Source organism: Nelusetta ayraudi, unplaced genomic scaffold (genome assembly GCF_046127955.1).
Source record: "Nelusetta ayraudi isolate G7.1 ecotype Tasmania unplaced genomic scaffold, CSIRO-AGI_Nayr_v1 ptg000190l, whole genome shotgun sequence".
NCBI lineage: Eukaryota > Metazoa > Chordata > Actinopteri > Tetraodontiformes > Monacanthidae > Nelusetta > Nelusetta ayraudi.
This window is the reverse complement of record NW_027466239.1, coordinates 254,228-265,052: the sequence shown is the minus strand read 5'-3', so window position 1 is coordinate 265,052 and position 10,825 is coordinate 254,228. Positions and strand designations below refer to the sequence as shown.

Sequence of the window (10,825 nt, the reverse complement as noted above, 5' to 3'; positions counted from 1 at the left end):
GCAGGTAGTTGGGGAAAGAGAGAGAGAGAGAGAGAGAGAGAGAGAGAGAGAGAGAGAGAGAGACTACAGCATTGTTGCCAATATAGATTATATCTCTTCTGCTCCAATTCGCCGACATCATATTGTTTGCGCGCGTCGATATTATCCGCAACTCTCCCCCCCGCCCCCCCTCTCTCTCCCTCTCCCCTTCTCTCTCTCTCGCACGCGCCGTCGCTTGCCGCCAACCGTCGGCTCGCTCGCTCGCTCTCACGCTCCCTCGCTCGCATGCCGCGTTCCTCCTCGCGCCAGCGGGTGGCCGCCTGGCTGCTCGCGCTGCCGTTGGGGAACAGCGGCGGCGAGGAATGCGCGCGCCGCGGCCGCCTGGAGATGATCTCGTTCTGGCTGCTGTGCTGGAAGCTGCTGGTAGGTGTGTGTGTGTGTGTGTGTGTGTGTGTGTGTGTGTGTGTGTGTGTGTGTGTGTGTGTGTGTGTGTGAGAGAGAGAGAGAGAGATTTGATTTAGGGAGGGTTTTTTGGGTCGTTTTGGCGGCGGTTCACGCGGCCCCTCTTGTCTCGCGTGAAGCTTTGGCTTAGCTCGTGCTGAATCGCGGTTTTCTTGGCTCCCGGTGTGCAACGCCGATCTGTCACGATTTTTTTTTGTTTGTTTGTTTTGTTTTTTTTGTTAAGAACGCTGCCTTATGTAAGTCATGCGTTTGGCGCCCAGTCTGACTGTGAGTGTGATGGATTGTATACATTTTGTTTTTTCTTTTTGGACTAAAATTATTATCCCGTGAAGGATGATAATTGAGCGCGTCACTGACACTGCGTGGAACAAACAGACAAAGAGGAGGTGCTTAAATGTCGTGGACAGAAGGGGAGGAAGGAATTCAGTTCTTCTTCATTGTTGATGGAACACATGACGCCTAAAGCTGCTCTGTAATCCTCCTCCTCCTCCTCCTCCTCCTCCTCCTCCTACACACACACACACACACACACACACACACACACACACACACACACACACACACACACACAGGAGGGTGGGGGGGGCTTAGCTGAGTTAAATGATGCTGATGACTCGGGCTCCAGATGTTGATGCATTGGGTGAGGTGAAAAACAGGTTCCAGGCCGTGCAAATTTCTCTCCGAGGCGTCCGTACATGCGTCCGTACATCCTGAATGAAATTATTCAGAGACGTGCAGCCGGCTTGCAATGAGTTTGAAGTGGAGACAGGTTTTGGGGTCGGTTGGACTACATGGTTCACATCTGGGGGCAGGGCAGTGAGCAACATTAGAGGATTAGAAGTGAGAGCTGCAGAAGTGATATCCTTCCAATCCTTTCCCATATGTTGTGATCTCAACTCACTACGAGTGGAGTGTGGAAAGCAGATGCACCTGAGCATCATTCAACTAAACTGTGTTTCGTGCAGACCTTTAGTTTTATCTCACTAATGGCAGATCAGTAGTATTTGAGGACTGCAGTCTGGCTTAAAATGAAATGCACTGTACTTCTCTCCAATTTGTCTTTTCAAGCAGCTCAATAAGTGCAAAGAAGATGAAGAGGGAATTATTTTTGCTTGTGATTAGTTTGCATTTCCGTCACATGGTGTGAGATCAGCGCTTCTATACCTAGTGCTACCATAGCAACACCCTCTGCCTATCACCAACACATGCTTGGAACAACAGACCATAATAATCTGCCATCCCACTCACAGCCAACGCACTGTTACCATGCAACATCATGACTGCTTCAGCTCAGCACATCAGATATTAAGGGGGCAGGCACAGGGCTTTTTATTTACACTGTGCACATATGTGGTAATGAGCTGATTTGATTTGGCATTACTATTAAATTAATATACCAGGAGATTGGAGGGAAAAAAAACAAAGAAAGAGAGAAGTCAAGCCAGGAGCTGAGGTAACCACTCAATGCAGCCTCGAGGGAGACCAGCCAGTGAAGACAAGGAGGTTAAAACATCATCGTCACTGTCATTTCTGAGGCTGGCTTTAATCGAGAACTAAATATCTGGAGATCCAGAATCTTTTTTAGATGATCCATTGTTGAAGCCTGCCCATTGGAGTCAGGCATGACATTTTTAAAGTTCTGAAAATGGGTGAACTAATGGACCGTTTAGTTTTTCTCATCATCTTGCTATAAATAACTGCTTTAATGACAGGACAGTGCCTGCTTTTAGTTTAATGCTGTGGGGTTTAACAAATTGTTGTGTGTGTGTGTGTGTGTGTGTGTGTGTGTGATACATTGTGTGTTTCTGCAGAGAGCTACAGCCGGACTTAGGAGGACCACAGCTGAGCTGACAGACGCGAGCCAAGATAATTGCGTCTCCAGCAGCGATAACTCAGTGAACGACGACTCAACTCCGCCACAGCCGACGGAGCCAGTTGTCATGGAGATCAGCTCGTCGCCTCCACTTACAGATCTTGAAAGGGAAAATATGGTCAGCTGGCGCGACCAGGAGGTAGAGGAACTTCATTATCCAGAATGCCTGGAAATACAGCAGTCAGGCAAAGATCAACAGAAAGACGATATGACGACTGCAGGAGGGGAAGATGGAGAGAGAGATGGCGATGAGTGCGACTACCTTGTTTTTGAGACCGGAGTGCAAAGGGAAGACATTAAAATGGGTGAAAGTGAAGGAGGACAAAAGGGCACGGAAGGAGAAGAGGAGGAGGACACAGATCAGGGGGGAGAAACAAACAGAGAAAATGAAATTAGAAATGAAGTTGCATCTGAAAATGGAAGCAGAGGAAGTCCTCACTGTGAAACAAGAAAAAGCGAGGGAGAAGATGAATGGGTGGCTAAAAATACTAGCGAGGACAAAGTGATTGAAGGAACAAAAGAAGATGCAGGGAGTGGAGATGGACAAGACACGGACGAGTGGGTAGAGGATGCGAAAGCTGATAGTCTTGAAGAGTTCCCCTGCCTCTCTAAAAGTCCAGAGTGTCATCCATCTCCTTTAGAAGCCTCAAACCTTCTGGATGCTTCCAAGACGCCCGCAGCCACCGAGCTACCAGAGGACTGGGCCGAGGACCCCACGCACCCTGATGACCTCAGCGACTGTCTGCAGGCTGAGCTGGCTATCGTCTACTCAGACAGCGATGCAGGGGACGACCAATGGGCGGGCTTCTCACCCCGTGACATCACACACCAGAAAGACAACTGTGAAGCCATTTCCGACAGCGTCTGCGATGGAGAGAGCAAGGAGGAGGAGAGAGGAGAAAACAATGCAATGACATTGGAGGAAGCGCACGGGACAGACGAGAAGAGAGAAGAGGAAGTAGAAAAGGAGAGGAGAGAAAGCCTGCATCGCAATTATGATGACGAAGAGCAGATGAGGACAAGGAGAGAGGTTTTCTTGCGGTCTCCCTCCGTCAGCTCTACTGCCAGTTCCATAGATCCAGAGAGAAGGGTAAAACATGTCACTTCATTTCTGTGATTTAGTGAGGAACTTGAAGCTGGAAGTGGAAGCTCAGCATCGAGAGTAACACTTTTCATATGTCTATAATTAGAAGAAAATGTCCCTCTGGACTTTTCTTCATCTGCACACAAAGCCAGATGTTAAAACAATCTGTGGTGATATCATTATGCGCCTTAAAATTGAACTATTTCAGCCTTGAATGGACAGTAATACTTTATGCCTCACCACAGACAATCAGTCACAGTCAGATGCATTACGATTAGATGTACAGTCCTAAAAACCATTCAGTCCTTTTGTTGCAAAGCTGTCACGCATTAACATTCGCAAATGCTCGTCTTTTTAAACAGTCGCAAGACCCTTTGCAGAGGGTTGTGTCAGGAAGGACATTGAATGTGAAAATCTAAGCTAAATTGCGAATCAGTTTTTCTGTTACACTGTGTTGGGTGCAGCCCAGGGTAACAACATCTCAACATCAGAGCTGTGCCCGGGGTAATCGCACTAATGCTGACTGAAGGAAGATCATAAGAATGTGTGGCCAAAGGCAGAGAAGACTGACGAGACTCTAGGACTGGGAGAAGGGACTTTGAATGTTGGTACTACAATAGGGAGTTGGTTCATTTGATACAGAGAAGAAGGATATACTTTGTTCAGGGGACCAAGTGGAAAGGTAGCAACGTCCTGGAGCTGGGTGCAAGAGTGTTATCATCAGTGATGTGGCTGGCAGGATGAATTGAGTTTGGTGAAGAGTGTTGGATGGAGTTCGTCTGAAGCTAGAAATTGAAGTTGTATTTTTAGTGGTTATGCCCAACAGGTAAGTTGAGTTAGAATAGAAGGAGAAATTCTTGAGGGAGTTAGATAAATTGACACAGTCTCCCCAGAGGTGAGAGTGTGGTGATTGGTGAAGATGAAATGATGGAGAGGTTTAGTATCCAGGAGAGGAACAAAGAAGGAGACTGGTAGACTTTGCATAAAGTCTTGAAATGATTACTTGCTTCCAGAAGAGTGCTGAACATAGGATGACTTGAAGAGCGGAGGCAAGAGTACATGGGTGGACTACAGCTTGTGTAGAAGATTTAAAATAGCAGAGGATGAAGAGGCGGAAGCTGAAAAAGGAGGATTGCTGTGTGGGTTTCAGGGAGAAGCTGAGACAGGTTCAGGTTGGTGAGGAGGTGCTTCTAGATGACTGGACAACTGCAGCTAATGCGCTTAAGGAGACCTGGTGGTGGAATGAGGAAGTACAGAAGCGTACACAGAAAGATGTTCGCTAACAAGTGAGACGCTGACATTTGCCATCTTTACCGTCAGGTAAAGGTATCATTGGCAAAGGGGGACAGTGACGTGTATGACAGGTTGGACACTGAGTAGGACCCAGGGTTTCCAGGCAGAGGTGGATGTGCAGAAGGTTAGGATGATTAAGGATACATAACCAAACAAATGAAAAGATTAGTATCTGTAGTATTGCATGGGTAAGTCTTGAGTGGCAGTATGTTAGAATGGGGCAGGACATGGGTAAGAGCTGTGAGACAGTGGTGAGGTGTGACAGAGGATTCAGACAGGATTCTCCACGGGCTACGGTGTTTGCTGATGACATTGTGATCTGTAATGAGAGCAGGGAACAGTTGGAGGGAAATCTAGAGAGCCACAGGAATGTCTCGGAAAGGAGAAGAATGAAGGGCAGCCACCCCAAAAGCAGTTTGATTTTTCTAGGTTCGAGGTTAGCGGGGCAGACAAGACTCTGCATTTGGTTTGTCAAGTCAACGTTGCTGATGACATAGAATTTGAAGAGCAGAGTAAGACACGCTCAGACGGCCAGATTTCTGCTCTCACGCTTCATTTACACGGAGGATTTGTTCCTCCTTACATGTCATTAGGAACAGCTGCACTTCCATCCAGACATTTCATTAAAGTTGTTGTTCAAAAGTTGACATGGGGAGACGTTCCCCCTGCCTGGCCCTACACAGTGTGAATGATGTGTATAGGGCAGGAGTGGGCAAACTTTGTGACTGATGGGGGCACAGTGGGTTGTAAAATGTAACAGAGGGGCCGGAGCAGCAGCAGATGGAGGGAGTGTTTTGGTGATAAGCTCATAGGAGGAAAAAAATATATCATGGGATATGTAGATGATGCCTTAATGTCAAAGGAAAATCAACAAAAGCAAAGTCTCAACAAAATCAGTGCCTTTGAAGCCTCACATTGTTTAGCTCTTTATTTAAATGGCTCTTAAAACACAAAAAAAAAAATCAATTTCATTACGTACTACTAATATGATTTCTTCAAGTTCAGTGGGCCAGATTAAAATGCTTAATGGGCCACAAAAGGTCTCCGGCTGGTAGTTTGTCCATGACTGGTATAGCGTGTGCTGTCGGGTTGTTTTTTTTTTTATCTGTTGAATGTTTTGAAATTGGACAAAAGGTTTATTCATTTCATGCATTTCTTTGAAATAATTTGTGTATTTGACGCAGCAACATCACTGCCCCTCACCGTCTCCCCAGGTTCCCGCAGATTTCTCTGTACACCAGGACAATCTCAGCGATAATGTCTCCACTGAGCATGTCGACTTTTTGTTGGCCCGCCAGCAGTGGAAGAAGATGGAGGGGGAGGTCAAAGGACGACCGATCCCCAAACCAGGGCTCAGAGCTCAGGGGAGCTTTCAAGGCACCCACACGTCCCTTTACCCCCCGACTCGTAGTCCACGACTCAAACACAGGTAGGACGTCCCCGAGGCGACTGACTCACTCATCTGACCAAATCCCAAAGAGCAAATCATCGGGCTGCTTTCCCACTGGACAGTCATGCTTTTTGGTGGCTTTTTTTTAGATAGAATTAGATCACGTCCCTCACTCATAACAAAATAAACTTGAATTATTAGTTTGTTTAGTATGATGACATGATGGTATGAAGTCTCCAACAAGTGTTAAGTCACTTGTTTTATGATTGCATTATCTTTTCTTACACTTTAACCCAAAGTAAATATGGTAACAATGCACAATTTCTGGTTCCATCTTCTTTCATGTGAGGCTACTTTCCATGGCCTAGTTTGAACACGACTAAATAATGTTGGAATTAGAATCACTGCTCTGAAGGCAAGACAAAGAGGAAATCTAACTCCGGCAATTGAAGTCAGTGTGCATGTTTCCACCAGATCCGCCTCGGCGCGTTTTAAGAAACGTCCCAGAAGTGTGAAACTGCGCTGCTTTGTAAAAAATCTACGACTGTTCTTCTTGTAATGCTTGACACATGACAGCTGCCTCGATCAAAGTGCATAGAATCTTTCAGGCAGGAAGTCAACGATTGGAAAACATAACTGACGCGTTTGATTTTCATCATAAAAGAAAATGTGCTGTAATTTACTGTGAAACGCCGCCATGAATTCATCAGTGTTCAATTTGGCTGTCAAATAATAAAGCAGATTTCACTTTAAATCTTAACTAGATTAAGCAAAATGCAAGAATACTTTAAATACCTGCGTTTTGTCATCATCTGTTCTTCAGAATACGAATTCACACGCGTGACAATGTATACGACACAGCCGTGGGAAGTCGGGTCTCTCTAAGGTGGGCTTTCTCACGGTCCCTCCCACAGGGAGATCCATCAACCAGTGCCTCGGGAGCCCCCACTGTCCTTCACCATGTCTCCCAGTTCGGAGGACTCGGGTCTGGATGACTCATCCTACCGCAGCCCACTGGAGGAACCAGAGACTGCGGTGGAGCGAGAGATCCGACTGACGCTGGAGAGAGAAGAGCGACATCGCAGAGAGAGGGGGATGATAGCGCAGGGCCTGACTATACCCAGGTAACTGCACTGCAGTCAGCGGTATTAGCACTAGCAGGTGCTCCGTATTCCCTCTGGAAGCTCACTGGGTGACTTGCTGCACTGCAGTCTCTGTGGTACCTTGTTTTTGGACACTTGACAGATATTTATAGGATTATAGGATATAAATATTTCTAAGATGTCAAAAGGTGGTGCGCCTGTGGTTTCTGAATGAGTTGGATTACCTGCGCTTGGAAAGTTGTTAAATTATTTTTTGGGTGCGCAGGTCACCGTAGTTCACTGGCAAGCTCGGGAGGAGGAGGGAGAGTGAAAGACGCTGCAATCTGAAATATAACCTCTTGATGTCGCTGTTTCTTCTCAAAATCTACAAATATTGAACCTTAAAATGAGCTGAAACCAAACTGTTTTCACTCTTCTCTGTGTAGACCAACCAACTTGCCCACAGGACGATCTCCACCGAGACCCCCGGCCTGCCGCACTCCCACCTTGTCCATCTCCCCGTCCCCGTCCTCCTGCTCCTCCCTGTCCAGATCCATCTACCATGAGATGACAGCCAATAATGTCATCATCTTGGAGCCTGACTGCTCCGGCTCCAGGAGCCGCATGCTTTCCACTGCCATCAGCGGCCTCTCCGATTGGCCGGTCAGCCTGGACGCGGGGCCTTCCGCCAACGTGATCGTGGTGGAGACCTCTAATCTGATCATCCGCAGTGCCTCCGAGTTCTGCCTCAGCTCCGCCCCCGTCTCCATGGAGTCCCAGGAGAGCACCTTCTCATCCAATCCCTTCTTCAAGCTGCGCTCCCTCAGCAGCCAGTCGCTGGTGGAGCAAGAGATCCGCATGGTGCGGCAAAGGGAGGAGGAGTGGAAGAAGCAGAGGGAGGACATGTGGAGGAAGCGGAGAGAGGAGGAGTGGAAGAGAGGAAGAGAGAAATATGACACCGTGCTGGTGTCTCCTGGCCTGAACGACAGCATCAGCTACAACGGTACAAACCGTCCTCGATTTGATTCACTGCCAGAGCAGAAGGCATTTGTCTGTCTGTCTGTCTGTCTGTCTGTCTGTCTGCCTCCAACGTCTTCATGTCAGGCAGTCATGTACTCTGTCATGGTACCATTAGAGATGTGATGTGTCTGTTTATTGAATTTATTTCAGTCCCCGAGGTTTCAGACAGATGCGTCTCGTCCCCTTCGTCACCGTCTAGAACCCGCAAGATGGAGAGATCCAGTTTGTCCTGCGACCATAAGGTTGGTTCTCTCTCTCTCTCTCTCTCTCTCTCTCTCTCTCTCTCTCTCTCTCTCTCTCTCTCTCTCTCTCTCTCTCTGGACTGTGTTACTGATTAATGCAACCCTGTGTTCAAACTAGCGGAGCAATGGCAGTCAGAATTGAAGGGTTGATTGATTTACGAGTCAGCTGTCAATGGACTCTTCAGTCAATGGACCCAAGATGTCTAAAAAGAAGTAAAATTGCCATCAAGTTCATTAGATTATGAATCGTGAGACAGAACCACAGGGGGAAATATTAATGTTCCATTAACCTTGTTTACAGTTCACCAACTGCAGGCTGAGAGTGTTTTGCACTAGCCTAGCCTAGCCTAGCCTAGCCTAGCCTAGCCTGGCTCTATCGACTAACTAACTATACTGTATATGGACTCTGTGCCACAGCAGCAGCTTGTTGAAATGCATGATGTGCCAGTACACAGGATCAGAATCTTTTCTCTTTGTGAATTGTGCCTGCAGTTTTCATGTTTCGGGTTTAATTGATTTCTTTCTTTGCTCATCCATTTCCGCTATTGATTGTGAACTTTTCCAATCTGTTAATCAGCTGGACTGATTAATCAATTTAATGCAACAGTTCACAATGGCGCATTGTCATCACTCTTCACTCATTTCCTCATCTGCCTTTTACTCTCAATCCCTTTCAACATCCCTGACTCTTTTCCACTTCCTTCCATCCACCCATCCATTTTTCTACTCATCCTCGGTCTTGACTCTAGTGGTTCAGCTAAATCTCCCCCTGGTCCAGTTCCCCCCCTCCCTCTCCTCAGCACCACGGCGTCAGAATGCGATGGCGCAGCGCTGGGAGGCGTCCCTGTTGGCCGGCGTGAAGAAGGAGTGAGCAGCGCCACCCTTCCACTCACACACTTTGATTTGATCACAACTTTCTCTTATGTTTCTGTTCATTAAGAACCATCGGCATCGACAGCAATGGTTTTGTCCCTAAACTAAAGACGAGAAAAAAAAATAATAATAAAAAATCAGCCCAGCAGCTCCCCCTGGTGGTGGAGTGTTCCAGGAAGCCAGGCTCTGAGTCACTATGACCATATTCTCAGTCAGGAGTTCAGTGTTGTGCCCTCCAGGGCGGCAGTATCTCCACACCCCACCTACACTGCTTTCATTGGGTTACCAGTCGAGCTCTAGACCAGGGGTGGGCAAACTCTCTGACTGGTGGGTTGTAAGATGTGCCAGAGAGGGGTAGCAGAGCAGCAGCAGCAGATGGATGGAGTGTTGTGGTGAGAGCCACCTCATAGGAGGAAACAATCTATCATGAGATATGTAGAAGACATGTTGCTGTGATGTCCACTGAAAATGAAGCAAAGCAAAGTTGCAACCAAATCAGTGTCTTTGAAGCCCCACCAGGGTGTTGAGCTCTCAGAACCTCCTAGAACCACCCAGAACCACCCAGAACCACCAGGGTGTTTAGCTCTCAGAACCTCCTAGAACCACCCAGAACCACCAGGGAGTTGAGCTCTCAGAACCTCCTAGAACCATCCAGAACCACCAGGGAGTTTAGCTCTCAGAACCTCCTAGAACCACCCAGAACCACCCAGAACCACCAGGGTGTTTAGCTCTCAGAACCTCCTAGAACCATCCAGAACCACCAGGGTGTTGAGCTCTCAGAACCTCCTAGAACCACCAGGGTGCTTAGCTCTCAGAACCTCTTAGAACCATCCAGAACCACCAGGGTGTTGAGCTCTCAGAACCTCCTAGAACCACCAGGGTGTTTAGCTCTCAGAACCTCCAAGAACCACCCAGAACACTGCAAACATGGAGGAGATGCAGCTGTTTTATGACTGACTGACTATTAATAAAATGCTCCATGGGCCACATATGGCCCCCCGGGCCGTAGTTTGCCCACACCTGAACTCGACACAGAGCAGCTGTACAAATGTGGCAGCAAAACAACCACCAGTCAGTGTGAGTTTGTCCTTCGAGTCCGTGACATGCAAAGTGATTCCCGAGAGGTTTCGCTGCTCGGCGATTCACTGCTGTTGGGTTTTGTTTCTTTTTGCATGTGTGAAACTATTTGACTGGGTGACACCAGCCAGCGGTGTGACTGGTGTGCTCGTCGTGCACGTCACCTATATGACGGTGGACCTTTGAAGCACTTTGAAGCTGTATCACAGCTAGAAGATGATGTTAAATTATAGCCAGAATGAAAGGCACTGATCCTGGCACACTCCCCACATCTGTCCTAGGACATGTACTTTTCTCTTGCACTATATAAACATATATATATATATTGAATGCGTTTTCATTTCAAAATGCTGATGTGGGGGGCACAGGATCAACTATTTATTGATTTATTGATTGTGTTTTTTTTGTTTTGTTTTGTTTTTATTGACCGATTGTAATGCAGTGATTTTC

General features: G+C 47.3%; 1 protein-coding gene across 3 annotated transcripts; it reads left to right on the top strand.

Annotated features, from left to right (window-relative positions):
• The first annotated feature begins 237 nt into the window (after positions 1-237).
• LOC142881295 (uncharacterized) lies at positions 238-9,687 on the top strand. 3 transcript variants are annotated; one of them, XM_076015473.1, is made up of 7 exons: positions 243-402; positions 2,253-3,404; positions 5,906-6,120; positions 6,996-7,205; positions 7,610-8,166; positions 8,334-8,425; positions 9,003-9,687. In XM_076015473.1, the coding sequence occupies exons 1-7, from the start codon at positions 265-267 to the stop codon at positions 9,009-9,011; spliced, it is 2,373 nt and encodes a 790-aa protein (XP_075871588.1). In that variant the 5' UTR covers positions 243-264; the 3' UTR covers positions 9,012-9,687. The 3 variants fall into 3 exon arrangements, with proteins under 3 accessions (XP_075871589.1, XP_075871588.1, XP_075871587.1); XM_076015472.1 differs by having other exon boundaries at positions 9,204-9,685; XM_076015474.1 differs by lacking the exon at positions 6,996-7,205 and having other exon boundaries at positions 238-402; positions 9,204-9,687.
• The last annotated feature ends 1,138 nt before the right edge of the window (positions 9,688-10,825 follow it).